Source organism: Choloepus didactylus, chromosome 14 (genome assembly GCF_015220235.1).
Source record: "Choloepus didactylus isolate mChoDid1 chromosome 14, mChoDid1.pri, whole genome shotgun sequence".
NCBI lineage: Eukaryota > Metazoa > Chordata > Mammalia > Pilosa > Megalonychidae > Choloepus > Choloepus didactylus.
Window position 1 is genome coordinate 37,452,857 of NC_051320.1, and position 19,646 is coordinate 37,472,502.

General features: G+C 36.9%; 2 protein-coding genes across 3 annotated transcripts; both read right to left on the minus strand.

Moving 5' to 3' along the window:
- Positions 1-177: 177 nt before the first annotated feature.
- LOC119509353 (myelin P2 protein) lies at positions 178-4,913 on the minus strand. Of its 2 annotated transcripts, XM_037803328.1 has the most exons (4): positions 4,764-4,913; positions 2,488-2,660; positions 2,174-2,275; positions 178-1,186 (listed from the first exon to the last, which is right to left on the minus strand). In XM_037803328.1, the coding sequence occupies exons 1-4, from the start codon at positions 4,834-4,836 to the stop codon at positions 1,136-1,138; spliced, it is 399 nt and encodes a 132-aa protein (XP_037659256.1). In that variant the 5' UTR covers positions 4,837-4,913; the 3' UTR covers positions 178-1,135. The 2 variants fall into 2 exon arrangements, with proteins under 2 accessions (XP_037659256.1, XP_037659257.1); XM_037803329.1 differs by lacking the exon at positions 2,488-2,660.
- Positions 4,914-12,588: 7,675 nt separating this feature from the next.
- On the minus strand, positions 12,589-17,204 carry LOC119509356 (fatty acid-binding protein 9-like). The gene is made up of 4 exons (XM_037803331.1): positions 17,151-17,204; positions 13,374-13,574; positions 12,800-12,901; positions 12,589-12,639 (listed from the first exon to the last, which is right to left on the minus strand). The coding sequence occupies exons 1-4, from the start codon at positions 17,202-17,204 to the stop codon at positions 12,589-12,591; spliced, it is 408 nt and encodes a 135-aa protein (XP_037659259.1).
- Between the last annotated feature and the right edge of the window lie 2,442 nt (positions 17,205-19,646).

Here is a 19,646-nt window from a genome sequence, read left to right on the forward strand (position 1 = left end):
ACATTCTTTGAAATTTGCTTTCTAACTACTTGCTAAATCATACTTTGAAAGTTATTGCTGTTCTGTATATATGTTAAATTTCACAATAAAAAAATGTATTTTAAAAAACTCAGCTGGACCAGGTAAGTTCATGACTAGTTATTTAGCCCAAAGAAATGAAATCATGTTCACAAAAAGTCTTATACAAGAATATCCACAACAGCTTTATTCATAGTAGCCCCAAACTGGAAACAACCCAATTGTCTTAACAGGAAAATTGATACTGTGATATATTCATACAATGGAATACTACTGAGCAATAAAAAGGAGCAAACTACTGCTTCATGCAATCATATGGATGAATCTCAAACATATTATGCTGAATTTTAAAAAGGCAAGCAGAAAAAAATGCATAATGTATAATTACATTTATATTAAGTTTGGAGACAGGCGAAACTAATCTATGCTGATAGAAACCTAATCACTAGTTGCTTTTGGTGAGGGGGGGGTGGTAGGAGGGCGTTGATTGGGAAGGGGCATGAAGAAACTTTCTGGGATTAAAGACTTGTTCTGTATCTTGATAGGAGTAAGAGTTCTATCCATACATGCATTTATCAAAAAGGATTGAACTCTACCTTTAATATCAGTGCATTTCACTGTCTATAACTTACTCCTCAATTTTAAAGAATTGGCTGGAGTACAGTAAAGGCTGCCCCTCTTAGACAAGACTAGAACTCCTCAATTTATAACAGCTCTCCTAGATTGCCTTACCTCTGATTATACTCTCTCATTACTCATGTGGCTTCTGAAGGCATTTGAATTTGCTACCCTTGATCAATTCTATCACCAGACTTTTACTATCATTTCAAATATACAAAGTACAACATGGATTAGGATTTCTTAGATAATTAAGTGACATTATTAGCTACTTAGGTCTAGTAAATATACATCCTTTAATATTGTAAATACATGCATGCAAGTTGAAAAATTTTAAATAACACTAAATTTTAGATTATTCCTCAGTTTAGGTCTTTTCCTAACTGACATATTAAGACAAAAGCAAAAACAAATTGCAGTGTAGTCAGGTCTTGCCAGTATAAGCAGTTGATTTCCAAATTGAATGGTCAAATACCACCTCAATGAGAAGACTGTTTTCTCAGACCTTCTCATAGATTCTGGTGCAGACCACACCCTTCATCTTACATTCCTTTAAAAGAGAAAGAGAGAGATTGAGTATCTAAAACTCAAACCAGGAACCAGCAAATTTGTAATAAAAATAGAAATTAAAAATAAACTCTTAAAATTAAACTTAGAAAGTTTATCAATCTCCAGTAACTCAGAATTATGACCACTGGAGTAGGAGAAACAATTTTGAAAGGTGATCTATATTACTGCCAAGGAATTTTTTTAAAAAGTGGCAAGTTTTTATGCATATGTTTTGCAGGTATTTAAACTTATAAAACGTTGGTTTTCAAAGCTACCTGCACATTTATATTTGGGAACATTTAAAAAATACTGATGACTGTCGACTTCCCCACCACCACCACCCCACCACCCCACCTCAGATTTGGATTCAGTTGGTCCATATGGGGCTCTGTTATTGGTACTTTTTGGAAAGCTCTCCAGGTAAATCTGTTATGCACCTGGGATTAAGAAGCGCTGTACTAAAGGAAGAAACATTCAAAGCATTACATGAATCTAATTATATTCAATGTATTTGTCAATTAGTAAGCGTAAACCTTAACCTTATAAAAAAAGCACTGGAGATCATCTCATGTAATCTTTCTCATCATTTTTATCTGCCGACTAAAAAATCTCTGATGAGCTCAGTTTGCATTGCTGACATGGTTTATTTCAAGTTACCAGGGATTCTTGATAGCAAAACTCTGCAAATATTCTACAATTTGGTCTTTGAGGATTTGTTTTGCTTTTCAAATTCAGACTCACTTTTTACTCTTTGTGAGATCAAATTAGTGAGATATATCCATACGTTATTTATACTGCTGTACTTGAAGTCCTTGAAGATGAGGGTCTTTATGGTTTAAATATCACACAAACATCAAATCTGACTTTATTTCTAGCCGTTTTTATCCTTTTGCATTCCAAAGAAAAAAAAAGAATATTTTGACAAATAATATAATTTATTTCTCTATTTAAATAGCATTATTTCTGTATGCAGAAATAAAATACTTACCACTATCATTTTCCCATCCATCAACTTTCTCTTTATTGTCGTCTCTTTGCCATCCCATTTCTGTACTTGATTCAATGAACCTCTCTCCAAGGTGACAATGCTCTGCAAAGACATGTCCACATAATTGACTTGTCTGGAAGCTGGTTGTTTAAAGAAGCATTTCATTCAATCTGAAATCATTCTCATAATAGATATCTCATGAGACACATTTATGTTCAACAGAATGCAGTCAACCCTTTTGAACACCAGCAGGAGTAATCCTCTCTTTCAAGTAGTAGACTGAACAAACTTTGAAGAGAAACTTTAAGGCTTACCTTTGTTTTCCTGTTATCTGCTGTAGTTTCTTCAAATTCCTGACCTAATTTGAAGGAGATCTCTGTATTTTTAAAGGTACTTTCAGTTCTTATAGTTATAATATCCCCTTTCTTGCTGATGATCATGCTGGGTTTGGCCAAATTTCCCAATTTTCTGGTGGCTAACCCCACCCCTGAAAATCAAGATAGAGTTAAAATTGTATTGAACAAGAAAGTGTACCGGGGTGGGGGTCAGGGCTGGGGGCTGGCGGTCATGTCTGCCATGTGCTATTCTTGATTGGGCCTCAGGGGTGTGGATGACAGATAGTATAACTTACTACTGAGAGTCTCCTCCCATATTTCACCACCTAATGAAAATACACATCCATGGACTAGAAAATTTAGGTTTTGTTGTTACAAAAGTAATGCCCAAAGATTTTAAAGAGTAAAAATGTTTGACCTAAGTAGTGCAAGTCATCCACTTTTACCACATCCAGTCCCACTCCCCATTGAAAATCACTAATACAGTTTTGTATGGATCATTCTAGGCATTTTAGTTTGTACAAACAAATATTATATATATAATAGGTATACATTTTTAAATGAGACCATGACATACATACAATATTCTATGACCTTTTTTTTCCTTCAACAAATATTATATATATATAATAGGTATACATTTTTAAATGAGACCATGACATACATACAATATTCTATGACCTTTTTTTTCCTTCAACAATGTATTATGGATATAGAAAATACCTTCCCCCATGCCCTTAATATAATCTCATTTCTAAAATTTTGTTGTGGCTTCCTAAATCTAGCTGATGGGAAAAAACTAAAACTGTCCATCTAGCTTCAAGAGCTGCACAGTTACAAATGCCCGTAGACAAATGATTTTTTTAGAATGTTCTGCATTTGAGAAAAAATAGGCCCTTGATTTTTATTACTGTTATCACACAATATTAAAGAAATGCACACAAAAAGGAGAAATATTAAATGAGAGAAATACATGAAGGAAAAACTAGTTTCCTATGACTCATTGGAAGTCCTAAGACTTATATTTACTTTCCCCTAATAACAATATATGTACTAAAAAAGTGAAGACTTACACCTGATAGGTATCTGTGACTCATGTGCTTTTTCTTCTAATTCTGATGAATATTTTTGTTCTTTTATATGATATAAGATGGTGTTTTTCAAGCTAAATCAGAATCTCTGGGTCAGAGCTGAAGAATCTGCATTTTACTAAGCCCCTGGGTTTTCTTAGGCATTCTCAAGTTTGTAAACAGATGAATTAGGGAGTCCCTCATGGAGATTTTCTTATATTTTGCTTCTTCAGTTGTAAAGTGAAGCCAGTATATCTAACCAACCTCATAATATGGATCAATCCCCAAAAGTTCTCATAGTTTACTAGGCAGTAATGACATGATTTGGCTCATTTTATCTAAGAGTAGCTTTTCCTATGATTTCTGAACAGCTAAGTAAAGCTACAAATGCTTTGACAAGCATGGTCACCTAAGTTCGTTGGCATCATTCTATTACATTTATAAAGCTCTGGAAACTTCTGAAGACTTCACATCTATTGGTTCATATAAATGAAATATTCTCTAGAAATAGTATAAGATAAAGTTGATGTGACTAATGACTTGGTCCCCAGTCCCATCCATTGCTCCAACTTCAGGAAAGTCTGATATTAATGTAACTGAGGGTGAATTCCCTGTCACAACCCCAGGTCTCTTTCTCCCAGTAACTTTCCTAAGTTATGAACATCCTGCTTTTGGAAGCATTCTTTTCCCCCAAACTCTCTGTTTCTAAGATTATGTAATAATGGGCAACCTAGAGGTATAGAGAGAAAACTAAATTTTAGTTTAATTAAACATCAAAATTTAAAATTGGGGTTTTCTAGTATCATCAATATATCCAACTACTTATTTTAAGAGCATTTTAATTGCTATAAAAGTAGACAGGAAAGCCAGAGAATGGGTTGAATAAGCTTCTAAAATTTCTTTCCTCCAGTTCTGAAACCAAAGCCCTATTGATATGAAACTGCCTTTGAAATTAATGGGAATTCCATGCATTTAAGCAGCTCTCATTTAGGTTAAAATCTTGTAAAATTGCCACAAATAAAATATAAATGAATTATCTGAATGACACAAGAGAAGAATAATCCAAAAAGAGGATTGTACTTCATCCTGGGCAAACTTCCCCCAACTCCTGGAAAAAAATGTTAGAAGGAAATAGATTTCTTAAAAAGTATCTATTTAATCTGAATTACAGAGAATCTTTCTTACCCAGAGCTTTCATGTAATCATCAAAGTGCTCACTGGAGACCAGTTTCCATGTGCCCAGGAATCTGTTGCTCATTGTGGTGGATGGGAACGCACCACAGTTCTAGGTGGGGTTCAGGAGACTCAAGTATGATGCACAAGCCTCAGAAGGTTCTTTTCAAAGCTGCCCAAAGCATGTGACCCTTACAGATCCAATGGGAGAAAGGCAGTGCCAGGACTAGGAAATGAATGGTTCTTCATTCATCAGCTGCCCATTCATTAGGACAAAAGACAACCCCACATAATGTCTCCTTTTGACTAAAAAACAAAACAAAACAAAACAAACAAACAAATATATATATATATATATATGAACAAGAATACTATTTGAACCTTCACAAGTTGTTTTGATTGACCTTAACTTTATATGAGTGCTTTGGTCTTTACCGCTTTGAAAAAGACTCCATGAACCGAGTCCTATACCAAACAAAGCTCTATGAGTGTGAGTGAATGTATGTGTGTGTGTGTGTGTGTATATGTGTGTGTGTGTGTGTGTGTGTTTAGGCATCTTGGTGACTTTCAATCCTGAGTCTGCAAATTAAGAATTCTTATTGAAAGGGAAGAAAGAGCAGAGAATGCCTATGACTATTGTGATAACAGCCTCAAGTATGTTGTGGGAGAGAAATGCAGGGAGCAGTGTGAGGAAGTATTCATAGGTAAGGAAGGCTTGGCATATTTCGCATATCTGAGGCAGGCAGAGTAGGCAGACAAGGAGGCCGGTCTATTACAGTGGAGCACAGAAATTGTATTCATGTAACAGGACAAGGAGTAGCACTATAACATGCTCTATGACCGCAGCAAAGATTTTTATCTAAAAAGCTCTTTCAGAACTAAGCGGCTTCTTAGTTAATATAACAGCTAAGAGTTATATAAGTCATTTAAAATAAATTCAGTTTTATAAAGAGAATGGATTAGCTAAAACAAAAACAAAAACAAAAACAATACTTACATATATTGGGAGCTCACTATGTGTCAATCATGTTTAAGTGCTCAATACAGATTACCTCCTCTATCAAGAGGTAGGTAACATTATGTCCATTTTGCCAATAAGAAGGCTGAAGCTTGGGGATGGTACCTAACTTACTTGAGGTTTGAAAGCTTGAATAGAGAGAGGTACAATCGGAACCCAGCATTGTGACCCCAGAGCCCGTTCTCTGAACCATTTTCTTACACTGCCCCTACTACACCAGACATGCACAGAGGCCTGGCATCACCGTGACTGGCAAGAGGCACTCATTGTTTGCTCAAAAATCAAAATCAAGAGAGGTGTAAATCAAGAGATGAAACCACCAACCTGTTATGGTAGATCAGAACCTCAGACTTTGATCAGGGGAGCAAATATATATCCACTCAGAATATAAGCATTGCTCTTAGCAATGCCTAGTTGCTGCCATGCCTTTTCCTAGCAGGTCTTCTACAGTAGCATTAATCTTGTCTGTGAGACAACAGCTGATACTATGAGGTTTTATACATTCAGTGCACAGGTTGACACTCTTCATAATGATGAAAATATCACCTGATCAGTTTGCTCATAGCAAGCAGAATCACTGGCTTCTAGAGCTCAGGTAACCACTACCATAGCTGTGCCATAGCTATTGTACTTCTGTAGTTAAGGTCCAAGCTGGGTCAAAATGTAGAATCATATATAGTGCCCAAGGCTCATCTTATATTTCTAGTGCCCAGATAACTCAAAGTGAACATGAGATAGTGAGTAGGAAAATTCTTCGGCTAACTAGCTAACTCAATCCTAGCCCCAGGAGAAAGTGACAGGAGAGGTACATTTTACTGGGATAGAGAAAACAACTGTGAAAGGGCTTTTAATTAGTGGATTTACTTTCATATCTAAAACACTTTATAAAAATTAATATTTTCACTTGTACCTTGAATAATGTTTTTGTCAGCCCTACTTTATTAATGTTGCAGCATTTACAATTTAGATTTTCTGCCTAAATTGTGAAGGACCTCAAACCTTCCCTCTAGAGCTGAGCACTTATATTCAGAGAGACTAGTACAGCAGAGCTGTGGGAATTTTCAGCAGACTTTCTATTGTATATAGGAATAGCTAAAATAAACATTGAGCTATATAGTATATTTCCAAGGCAGAAAGCTTATAACTTGGAAGCAATTTTAGACAGAGAAGAACTTTCTACTTTCAGTTTATCAGCAACTGTACCTGACTGCCTGGGATTGATCAGATAACTTTAGACCTCATGGGATTCTAAGGCCAATATAAGGGTCAAAGGCAAAGAACAAAGCAATAAGAAGAAAAGATTTAGATTGAAACAGGCTCAAGATTTTGTCACTCCTAGCTAAGAAAGACATCAGTAGTCTAGCAAGAAAGAACCATGGGTTAACTAGACATATGTGTGTGGATAGATAGATAGATAGTGAAAGATAGATAGACAAACTTGAATTAACTGTTCATAAAACAGATATAGTGCCTCTACAGTGAGGGCTCAGTTCTTTCACCATTTTATTGCCCATGTAATCATCTCAAGGTAAAGGAGAATTACTTAAAGCATGCACTAAAATGAACATCCAAAATGTCCAGCCAAAATAGACAAGGAAAGTATGCCATATAACATGTCATGGCATGTCAATATTTGAAGACTTACCCATAGTCTTCAAAATATTCAGTTGTATATTTGGAAGGAGGTAATCATCATGAAGAAAATTAACAAATAATTCAGGATCCTCAACTTGAATTCTTATGATCTGACTCCATTCCTTTCATTCATTCACTGCAAAAATATTTTTTGAGAGTTTACTAAGTGCCCAGCACTGTTGGAGGTGCTGGGTAAACATCGTTGAACAAAGTTCCGTACACTCATGGTGCTTACATTCCAATCATGATTTGAGAACATATATTTATTATACTGTGGTAGCACTGGGGAAAATATGGTGACTGAAGTAGCAGGGAGAAAGACATTAAACAAACATTTAGAGACATACTAACAGTCTCCAATTATTATTTTCTATCTTTTACAGATGGAGACAGTGCAAATGTCCCCAAAGAGGCAGTTAACCATTGCTAACCATAAGGTAGGAAGAAACCTTATGGAAATTTTTAGACACCAGATGACATGAGACTGATGGTCTGGTTTATCTTCAGAATTCAGCTACTAGGGCATCTGGTGTCCCTTCCAAACAGCTATTTGGCAGAAGATAACAATGACACTACAGTCCTAAATCTGCTTTTCATGTTTCAAATTAAGTGGTTTACTTTTGTTTAACAGTGCTGAGACTAAAATTGCTTTCTTAATGCAACCATTCCTTGCTACTTTCTCGGCTACCAGTGGATACTTGGTCTTTCGGTTACTATGGTGACAAGTATGTTTATGTTGCCCAAAGGTAGTTAATAGTTGATTGCCAGTTGTGCAATGGCAATAAAGAAAGAGAAGAAGTAATTTGTGATTCTTCCCAACAATGCAATTAGCTTTGTTTTTTTCTAAATCCTAACATGGCTTTCTTTCCTGCAACTAGTCTAAGATTTCACATCATTATTCCTAATCGAACACCTGAGAATTGAAGTTACTTGTTCACAGGGGAGTGAAAGAGAAAACAGAGCCTGTATTTCAGTTCCTTTCTGTGGCCATTATAGTATACTGAGCTTCACAGTTTTTCTGCTGCATTTGCATTTCCTCTTAGGGAGAAAGTGGCATTAACTGCATCAAAATAGGTTATACTCTTCAGGCATTACTACAAAGAGCTGTAGGAGACATGTTTTAGGAATCAGCCATCTGCTCCCTTATTGTTAATGGGAGGAAGACATCCCTTAAGAACAACTCACTTGCAAAGCATAGTGAAAAATGTTTGTGTGTATATGTATAGCTTTACTTCATATGCAACAAATATAAACTCATAAAAGTTCAGGTGATTTTCTAATCATGTGTTACCAGAGTTGCCTACATTGTTTCCTACTTTATTTCCTTGCTTTTGTCCTTTCACAATTTTATCAACAATTGAGAATGTATAAAGGGTTTGATAGAAAGTATAATGTACACATGGACTTTTTGGGGGTAGATTTCAGACTTGGTAAACTTATACGAGGGAATCAATTAAAATCACATCTAATTGTGGTTTATCTTATTCATGCCAAACCATCCCTTATTCCCTCAAATAATCAAGGAGTGGGTTTATAATGAAATCCCAGCCTAGAACATGCACTAAAAGATACACTAAAAATGCAATCGCATAGACTTCACACTGACTCAGTTAGAGTGACACCAGCTGCATTATAATAGACTCCAAAATTTCAGTGACAGCCCAGATGTTTAATTCTTGCTCACAGTCCTGTGCAGTGCAGGTGTTCCTGGTCAGTGGGCAGTTTTCTTCCATAAGGTGACTCAGAGGCTTTGGATGCATTCATCACGTGGCTCTACTACCTCCTAGGAACTCAGCTCTCTCCTCCTAGTTGGGGAGAGGGTAGAGAAAGTTGTATTTGTTTCTTTAATTGCCTTGACCCAGAGTCACCAAACATCTCTTCTATGCACAATTGAATGCAAGCACTAGTCATATGGTCCCAGGAGAGGCTGGGCAATGCAGTCTCTTCCCAGCAACAACTCTACACAATGAAAGGGAGAGTGCAGATTTCTAGGGGGCAACTACCTATCTCTGTCACAGAAGCATTAGAATCTTGGCACACAGAGTCCTGACATGATTTCTTAATGTAAAAAGATAGAATGTTATATGAGTTTGGAGTAAATTTTGGTCTTAGGGCTTTATCACATACTAGACGGGTGACATTTGGATTGCAGTTCTACCATATGAAAAATGTTAATTGTTCTGAGGCTGAAACAAAATAATTTTTGCGAAATTGTTTTGTAACTTACTTATTGAATGTGTTTATTTTAATAAGCATCTACTGAAATTGGAACTCTATTTTACAAAGAAAACCAGAACCCATTTTCCCTGCTCATTTTCCTCAAAGCCTAACCTATTAGTCACTTCAAGGCTCTGCTCAAAATTTACCTTTGCTGAGATACTCTTCTGCTTCCACTTGCTCTCCTCTGCTTTGGTGCACACTGCCCCCCCCACACACACACCAGTTATATTGTTCATACTCTTTGAATTCTAATTGACATAATCTGGGAGAGGGGTTCAGGAAAAATGAGAAGACCTGTGTGGTTCCCTGTGTCATGTCCACTGCATATGGTCTTTCATTTCCCCATAGGCCCTGTGAAGCAGGGCCTCTCCATTTTACTAAGGAGAAAGCCAAAGGGGTTAAGCAGCTAGCACACACTCGCACAGCTGTCAGTGGCTGAAGTAGGATGCGAGCCTAGCTCTGACTGGTTCTCAAACCTCATGCCCTTTCACTGTGGGGCATCTCTGGGACAAGAGACAAGTTCAGTTCTATCATGGGGCTGAGGGTTAGATGGGCCTTCCCTGCCTTGCTAGAAAAAAATGGCACAGGCCTGGATACCAAAATTCAGAGTAGATGGACTTATTTTTCACCTGAATATTCAAAATAGAAAACTTTCAAGAACCTGGAACTTGGGGATTGGGCTATGTCCTGATACTGCCTCCTGATTTTCCATTTATTTTTGTTTACTATCGTTGGGATCTATTCCTAAGCACTACTCAAAAGCTCAAAGCAAACTAAAAGAATCTTGCCGTCACTTGAATAGTCAGAGGTACTATTTTTATGGCCAGTGAAGAAAAGCATGTCCTGTTGTGTTTATTGTATTTGTTACAAAAAGTATGAAAATTAAATACTACTAAGAATGTTCAAAACAAATTACTTTTCTCAAGTGATTTACTAAGTAGTGTTGGATAGCAGAAAAGCAAGTCTGGTGAATTACTCTTGGATAATAATAATAATGATGACTTTCATATGATTGAGCTTTGGATAAATAATACTTTCCTACAAACTTCAATGTGGATTTGAAATATAATGATTTATTTTCAGGTTACTCTGGCTAATATTCAAAAATACAATATATTTTACTGTGTGACATAAAAATCAGTCTCACTTCTTTTATTGCAAACATTTTTGGAAAGTAGGTAAATGGCTTTTTCTGCTCAACACACTATCACCAAAAGCTCCATTATTATCCTTTTCTGCAAACCATGTCTAATTTAACAACTATAACATATTATCACAGATTATGAGTTTTGAAGGTAAGTCAGATACACCAAGAGACTGATCATATGAATGTTCTTAGTAAAGGCTGATGATTCTAAGAACAAACTTTAATGAATTTTTTTTCATGGAAATTTGACATGATTTGACTGAGATTTAAAAAAAAATAGATTGGGTTTTCAAGATGCCTCTGCTACACAAAACACCACAAGGTAGTTGTGAACCCCAAGGAGGCAGGAAACTTTTCCCTCTAAATCATTATTGTGTTCCCAGCACCTCACGCAGTGGACACCCAGCTGTCACTGCGTGAGAACGTGGTGAATGGCTACATGAGTCGAGTAGTATGGAGTAGTATGCTTGATTCCACCTCCAAAAATATTCAACTTCAGGGGTTTGTTTCTCATTCACACTCTTTTTCCTTTGAGCTATGACATTTATGAGAAGAGAATAAGTCTTGAAAATACAGAACTCTATTATTCTTTTCTTAATTATGCCTCTATAAAGCCAAAGATTTAAATGAATAACTACCTAGCTCTTTTAGGGTTAGTTCTTCCAAATGGTTGTAGAAAATGTTTCAGCCCCTGCTCCAAAGTGACGCTGATGCGGCTGTCATCTCCAGCCCCCTTGCAGAGGCTGTCCTCTGATTATGGAGGCATTGGCCCTTGTGGTGCACGGACACCACTCAATGGTTGAAAGCCTCTTTGACTCCTGGAGAGCTGTGTGCCCACCACCAGGCCCATCATTTCAGGTGCACAGCAGAATGCTCAGAGGTCTTCAGGATTTACTTATGACAATGGTATGCTATTCCTTTCCTTGGCCAGGGTGTCAGGTCTTGTCACAACCCCATGCTTCAATCCTTTCGTCCATTACTCTTCAATTTCATCCTTACTGAGATGACTACCCATCCCAGTTTGCCCAGGACAGTTCCAGTGTCTTGCCTGTTGTTTAGGCATAATCATTAATAGTGCCCCTTTCATTTCATACTTCTCACCTAGTTTGAATGACAAATTACATAGATGTTCTAATATAGCCTACATATTAAACATGAATCTAGGGCTTATCTATTTCTAAATTTAAAGTGCAATATGATTTTTTGCATCATTTTTTTTTTTTCTTTTCCCTTCTCCTCCTCCCACTGCTACAAAGATCCTCAGGTTTTAGGCTTTATGCTTTAATTTTACCTAAATTTTCCTGTTTTGTTCTAAGCCTTGAGAACATCTGTTCGTGGCAATAGTGCTTGGTGAAACTAAATCATCTATCAATTTTTAGTAGGGCCAAACTTCTGCAAAAATAAAAAATCAGCAATGTTGGTTTTCAGCATTTGTGCTGCCCATAGTAGATTCTGGTGATTATAATGTACCTCCCTTCTAGGTCACATGAATTTCAACAGAAGACTCTTTGAGAAAATTCCTTCTTCTAAATGGAATGGGTCCACTGGAAGAAATATTAAGGACAGTGGAAGTCAGGTGGGCAGATGATAAGAGGAGACTTTGCTCTCATAATCATGTCATAGACAGGTAGCTGCTTGCTTCACCAATTTATGACTGATCCTAACCCTTAATATCACACAACTTCAAAATTGCATTTAATTTGATGCTTTTATTGAGCAAATTTATGTTGGGCTTTTTTTTTTTTTTAAGTCACAGGTCCTGAGGCATATCTTCTTCAAGTACCAGTTTCCTTGTTAGTAAACAAATTGTATTTTCTTCACATCTTTTCATAGATTCTAGTGCTGACAACATTATTCTTGGTATATTTCTGAAAGCAAAGAGGGATCTATTAGAGTTGGTAGATGACAGGTTATATGGTCCCTCTCTCCCCAGACCAAACCCTCAATTCAGGGTGCAAAAATAATTGAGTTACTTGAAAGGCATGTATCAAATAGGAATGTCTAAAAAATTCAACTTAGATGACTCACCTCTACCATTTTTTCATCTACAACTTCTCTTTTGATGGTTGTCTCCTTGTCGAGCCATTTTTGGACCTGAATCATTGAGCCATTATCTAATGTTACGATGCTCTAGAAATGCATAAAGAAATCAGAAGTAGCAGCTCACGAAATTCTAACCTACACAAGATCAAACATCTACTTTTTATTTCTATTTTGAATTTCTTTGAAATCTTTGCCTTATTTCTTTTCATAATTTAATACCATCAAACAAGAAGAAGCCTCAAGAGATTGTCTTATTACTGCCTTTTCCAGGCCAACGCCCCCTAAGCTATTTGTGCTTGAATATGCTCTTCTGTACGCTGTTCTACACAAACACAAAGAGAGATCAGGGAAAAAGAGTGAAGGCATTTTGAATATTTTGGCCCTGTTAACCATTAGCATAATTAGCAAAAGGAGTGCCTTGAGAGATGTACAGATGTTAATTAACAAAACAAGCCCAAACTGGTTTGATAATAAATCAGACTAGATAGGAATAAGCCAGGCTTAACCACCTTCTCATTTTTTTCCTGATTGCTGAACATCTGGAAGATTGAATTCTCACCTTCACTTTCTTGTTGCCTTCTGTGGTTTCATCAAATTCTTGCCCCAGCTTGAAGCAAATAGTAGCAGGCTTGAAAGAACTTTCTGTTTTGAAGTACAGCTTATCTCCATTGGCACCAATATGGAGAATTGGTTTCATGGATGCTACCATTTTCTGGACATTCAGACTCACTCCTGTAAGGCAGAGAAAACAAAACATCTTCTTAAGACATTTAGAAAGAAGTATTAAGCCATTTAAAAAGACCACACACTTTCCCTGTTGAGGTTTTGTAGAATGTACTCTAAATTCTTTTATGCTACCTTTGAACTCTGGATTGAGCCAGATTCTCCCAATCATAAGATATTTCTAGTAATTATATTTGGCATTTTGTAAAGCTGAGTTGTTGCTTGAGTCTATCATGCTTCATCTCAAATCTTCATAAAAGGTTCATATAAGAGGCCTCTGGTACCTGAAGATAATAATGTATATTTGAACACAGTGCCTTTCAGATTATCAGATGTTTGTACTCTACCTCATGGAGTGTTCAAACAACATGCAGGAGGTGTTATCACTCTCAGTTTAGAGATGAGCACCAGATATGCAGATCTGGTAAGCTGCAAGAACTGTGATCTAAACACAAGTTTTCTAATTGCCTTAAAAAAATCAGGAAACTCAGCTTTCTAATGATCTAAACTACTCTGAAAGAATAGTTATAAGGTCCAAGCTTCTCTTTCATTTGAAGGTTGAATTTAGAGCTAACAGAGTAAAGAGGAGGTGGACAAACCAGACGATTTGGCTTTAAGCTGCCACTGTTGTTAAGGATGGGAATTTTCCATTGTCAAACTTGGCTCCTGCAATAGCTGGGCAGGAGGGCTGACTCCTCTCTCTCTCTCTTGATTTTTTTTTAAAATTTAGTTTTATTGAGATATATTCACATAACATACAGTCATCCATGGTATACAATCAACTGTTCACAGTACCATCTTTTTTTTTTTTTTTTTTTTTTTAAAGGACAATAGTGATGGTGTTTTTTTTTTTTTTTTTTAATCATCATTTTATTGAGATATATTCACATACCATGCAGTCATACAAAACAAATTGTACTTTCGATTGTTTACAGTACCATTACATAGTTGTACATTCATCACCTAAATCAATCCCTGACACCTTCATTAGCACACACACAAAAATAACAAGAATAATAATTAGAGTGAAAAAGAGCAATTGAAGTAAAAAAGAACACTGGGTACCTTTGTCTGTTTGTTTGCTTCCCCTACTTTTCTACACATCCATCCATAAACTAGACAAAGTGGAGTTTGGTCCTTATGGCTTTCCCAATCCCATTGTCACCCCTCATAAGCTACATTTTTATACAATTGTCTTCGAGATTCATGGGTTCTGGGTTGTAGTTTGATAGTTCCAGGTATCCACCACCAGCTACCCCAATTCTTTAGAACCTAAAAAGGGTTGTCTAAAGTGTGCGTAAGAGTGCCCACCAGAGTGATCTCCCGGCTCGTTTTGGAATCTCTCTGCCACTGAAGCTTATTTCATTTCCTTTCACATCCCCCTTTTGGTCAAGAAGATGTTCTCCGTCCCACGATGCCGGGTCTACATTCCTCCCCGGGAGTCATATTCCACGTTGCCAGGGAGATTCACTCCCCTGGGTGTCTGATCCCACGTAGGGGGGAGGGCAGTGATTTCACCTTTCAAGTTGGCTTAGCCAGAGAGAGAGGGCCACATCTGAGCAACAAAGAGGCATTCAGGAAGAGACTCTTAGGCACAAATACAGGGAGGCCTAACCTCTCCTTTGCAGCAACCGTCTTCCCAAGGGTAAAACTTACGGTAGAGGGCTCAACCCATCAAACCACCAGTCCCCTATGTCTGTGACACAGTACCATCTTATAGTTGTGCATTCATCACCCCAATCTATTTTTGAACATTTTCCTTACACCAGAAAGAATCAGAATCAGAATAAAAAATAAAAATAAAAATAAAAAAAGAACACCCAAATCACCCCCCCATCCCACCGTATTTTTCATTTAGGTTTTGTACCCATTTTTCTACTCATCCATCCGTACACTGGATAAAGGGAGTGTGATCCACAGGGTTTTCACAATCACACTGTCACTCCTTGTAAGCTACATTGTTAATACAGTCATCTTCAAGAGTCAAGGCTACTGAATTGGAGTTTGGTAGTTTCAGGTATTTACTTCTAGCGAGTTTGGTAGTTTCAGGTATTTACTTCTAGCTATTCCAATATATTAAAACCTAAAAAGTGTTATCTATATAGTGTGTAAGAATGTCCACTAGAGTGCCTTCTCGACTCCATTTGAAATCTCTCAGCCACTGAAGCTTTATTTCGTTTTATTTTGCATCCCCCTTTTGGTCAAGAAGATGTTCTCAATCCCACGATTCTGGGTCCAGATTCATCCCCATCTCCCTCGATTTTGAACTCTATTTCCCATTCGGATTGTGTGACTGGTGTGATATAGCCGTCAGCAGAGGAGCAGTGTTAGACGTGTATCACAAAGAGTGAGGCAGCTAAAACCCAGGGCTCCCACCTTGCCACTTCCTTGCTTGGGCATGTTAACCCCCTTCCCTAACCTTTAGTTTTTACAATAGCAAAATGTGGACAATTATTTTATTTACCTCATAGGTGTGTTGGAAAATTAAATGAAAGGATTTAGTGTACTACTGGCACACAGAAGATGCTCAGTAAATGCTAGCTGTTACTCCCCTTTGCACTATGGCTAACACAGCTCCCCATCAAAACAAGTGCTGCTCTTGCCATATGTCCCAAGTTTCTTAGGTGCTCTCAAATTTAAACTCAGAATGAGTGAGTCTGAATCCATGAAGACATAGGGAAACATGTTTCTAATTACTCCGTGAGAAACTTAACACTGACTATGAAAGAGGAACAGGAACTACATTTATGAGTAAATTAACTTATGATAAAGAAAAGACGTTGCTAGATGGTTCAAGTCACAAACATATGATTAATACTTGTAAGCATTCATTGATCATTTCAGCCAAATTTTTAAGAAAATCCTTGGTTTTGTATACAGTTTGTTACTGCAAGAGAGCTTTCCCTTAATTAAATATGAAAAATACTAAATAATTACTGTTCTGCTAGAGTTAGTAAAGAACAGTTTAACCTGTTCTTTACTATAGACCCAAGTCATCATAATTGACAGTTAAATAATCAAGTAAGAGACAAAGGATAGGTAAAGTTTATACTGAGAAGTAGCCAATGGTGAGACATTCAATGCATTGAAATGCTGTATTTCTTTCATCAAAATTCAAAATTCTTCAAAATCATGTTTTTCCCATATCTCCCACAGATATCAGAACTCTAAAATTAACCAACTAGAAATTTTGTTTGTTTTTACTGCTCTTTTAAACTTTTAACTTAAAACCTTGAGACAAATTTAATTGGCAAATTTAATTACGGATTGTTGAATACTGTGCATAAATTTGAACCTGGGAAAAGCTATTCAATGACACAAGCTAAAGATAGACTCTATCTAGGGTTAGGATAAAGTATTTTTAAAAGGGATAAATGGGCTTAAATACGTTGTTTCTGACTGGAGAGAATTAACTCTTTGCCTAATATTCCAAAAAGAGAAAATTATTACTAGTTAAAAAAAAAAAAGGAAACATAGAAACATAACTATGTTCATCTCTATGTATATAAATTAAGATTATCAAAGAAAGAGAAAATTGTAGGAAAATTCATTGTAAACTGCAAACCTAGCCACATCACAAATTGCTTTGCCATTTTCCAAATCTTATAATGACAGTCCAGTTTTCACAGGAGAGCATCTTCCAGGTTCCCAGGAATGGCTCAGCCATCGCGGAAAGCTTGCTGAGAATATATACTCTCAACTGAAAGCCAAAGAAATGTAGGCTTTACAGTGCTACCGGTAGCTTAATTTAAAGAGCATCTTTATCATGTGACTCATTTTGAAATAGCCATGATTATTTAGCAAGACTGAAGTTTCTAATTTGGCTTATTTTGTTTACCTCCAAATTAAGAAACAGAAAATTAACATGGAAAGGTGAATTCAGGTCAATGATTATAGCTTCTAGCAAAGAGATTTATAGCCAATTGTGACCTAAATGCATATTGCTTGTGGAAAGAAGACAATTTTCAGTAGAGATGAGCCTTTTCAAGTAAAAGTACTTTGTCAACTCTGAAGGAATATTCCAACAAGTGTCTCAAGAGCATCTGACTGACGCGTTTTCCCCAGGAGACATCCTTGCTTGATCCACCTCAGCTGTTTTCTGTTTGCGCGAGTCATGCGGCCAGGGTATCCTCTTCATTAAGATAACATCATTCCTTCCCTTCCTTTCAGGGTTGATGGATTGATATTAGTGCCTACAGTTAGTTGGGGTGAGGTGTAGGTTATTATTAATATTATCATTGTTGTTAATCAAGGATAATTGAGGGCTGGGAAGAAAGGTGTCAATTATCATTGAATAGTGATTCATGAGTCAAGCCCTAAAAAGGAGATGGAGCTGATGTCTGGAAAATTCATCTTTTAGGTCCTCAAAGTAGTCTTGATATAAAAGATATGATTCGTAATTGTTGAGAGGAAATCTGGAGTCGTTTTAGGGAGAAATATGTTGTTTTGTGTCTGCATTCTAAATGAAAGCCGGTCAGCAAATAATTAAAGTCTCTGTGTAAATACTTCTGAAATCATCCTCTGCAGCTCAAGTAATAAAAATGGACTTTGCCAGTTCCATTTACTAGGAAAGATTGGGTTCAAGGGCTGTAGATTTACATCATAGCTTTGAACTCCAGTTGTTTTGAAGGTAGCTGGGAAGTTAGACTGCCAGTGATGAGCAGAAGAATATTCATACTATTATCTGCCTCATGTCACATATTCTTTCAAGTCAGAGAAATGTTTTTTCAAGCCATCTCTTTGTAGACAAATCAAGAGGCTGACATTTTGGTATTGCCAAGTTATAACTTCAGTGGAATAAAGAATACCTTTAGATGATATATAAAGAAATTTTGTAATGTGATATCTTTAAAGGAGAAGCCGAGTTATGAAAATATCGGGGGGGGGGGGGGGTAAAATAGGACAAGCAAAAAAGCCTAGAGGCAAAATCAGGTAACTGAGACCTGTGCTCAAAATAAGTGTTTCAGCAGTTGATGTTCACGTGAACTCAGAGGTGATGTGCAAATAGAGAGCCAGAGAACAAGGTCAAGACTGCGTTTTCCACACCCACTGACCAAGGAATGTTCACTGGTAAGATATCTAAATGCCTGTGCCTCCTTCCCTCACCCAGCCTATTCCTGCACCCACAGATGCTGGTGAGGGGAGCTATAACCACACTGCTCCAAAGCTACACCCAAAGATGGGAAAAAACACCATCTTTGGAGGCTTATATAATCCAAGTGAAGAATTCACTGTCTTTTTTTTTTTTTTTTTTCCCTTTCTGCAGCATCGCACCTGGAGGGTAACTTTCACAAGTGCCTCACTGACCCTTGAGCAATTTGTATATACTAATGGTAACTCAACCCCTTTCTCTCCCACTTAGGAAACAAATCAGAGAGCAGGTTTGTATGAAAAAATATTATCTTAGGATAATCTTAAACTTGACTATTTAATTTTAAAGATGAAATAAGTCACATACTTTTGGTACTTTATTAGTAGTAACTTATTGTGGCATGCCTCACAGTTGTTCAAGTCACACTAGTGAGAGGGTGGGTCACCTGCTCAAAATTGCTGAGTAATTTTCAATCGATGTCAGTAAAGCTTTGTTTGGGCTTTGAAAGAATTTTGAAACCAGAAATTGTAGCTCAGCGATCATAGTACTGGGAATTGGGGCAGACAGGGGATGTGCTAGCTCAGTTCTTCACCGGATCTCCACTGTTTCCGAAGAGGGAAAGGTGGCTCTTTGGACTATCCATATCTAAAGATATAGGTGGTTTCTGTACCCATACTTCTGGGTGCTCTTCCTTTCAGAGTAGAGACTACTTTGTGCCTGTGTGTGTGCGCGTGTTTAAAGAACCAAAGCTAGATAATGAAAAACTATGTGAGTCTCAAAGAGACTCCAGGCAGGCTAAATTGGAGCACTATTACTTGAAGATGTTTCCTGAATGTATCTATGGTCTTAGTTTTATTGTGAAAACATGGGAAAGTGAAATCGACTTATCCATCAAATTCGCATTGGACTAGATCTTCTTACTTCATGCTTCTGTACCAACTGAAAATAAGAATTAAATTTGGAGGGTATATTTCCAAAAATTACTAAATCGAAACATACACATAGAAGTGGCACATA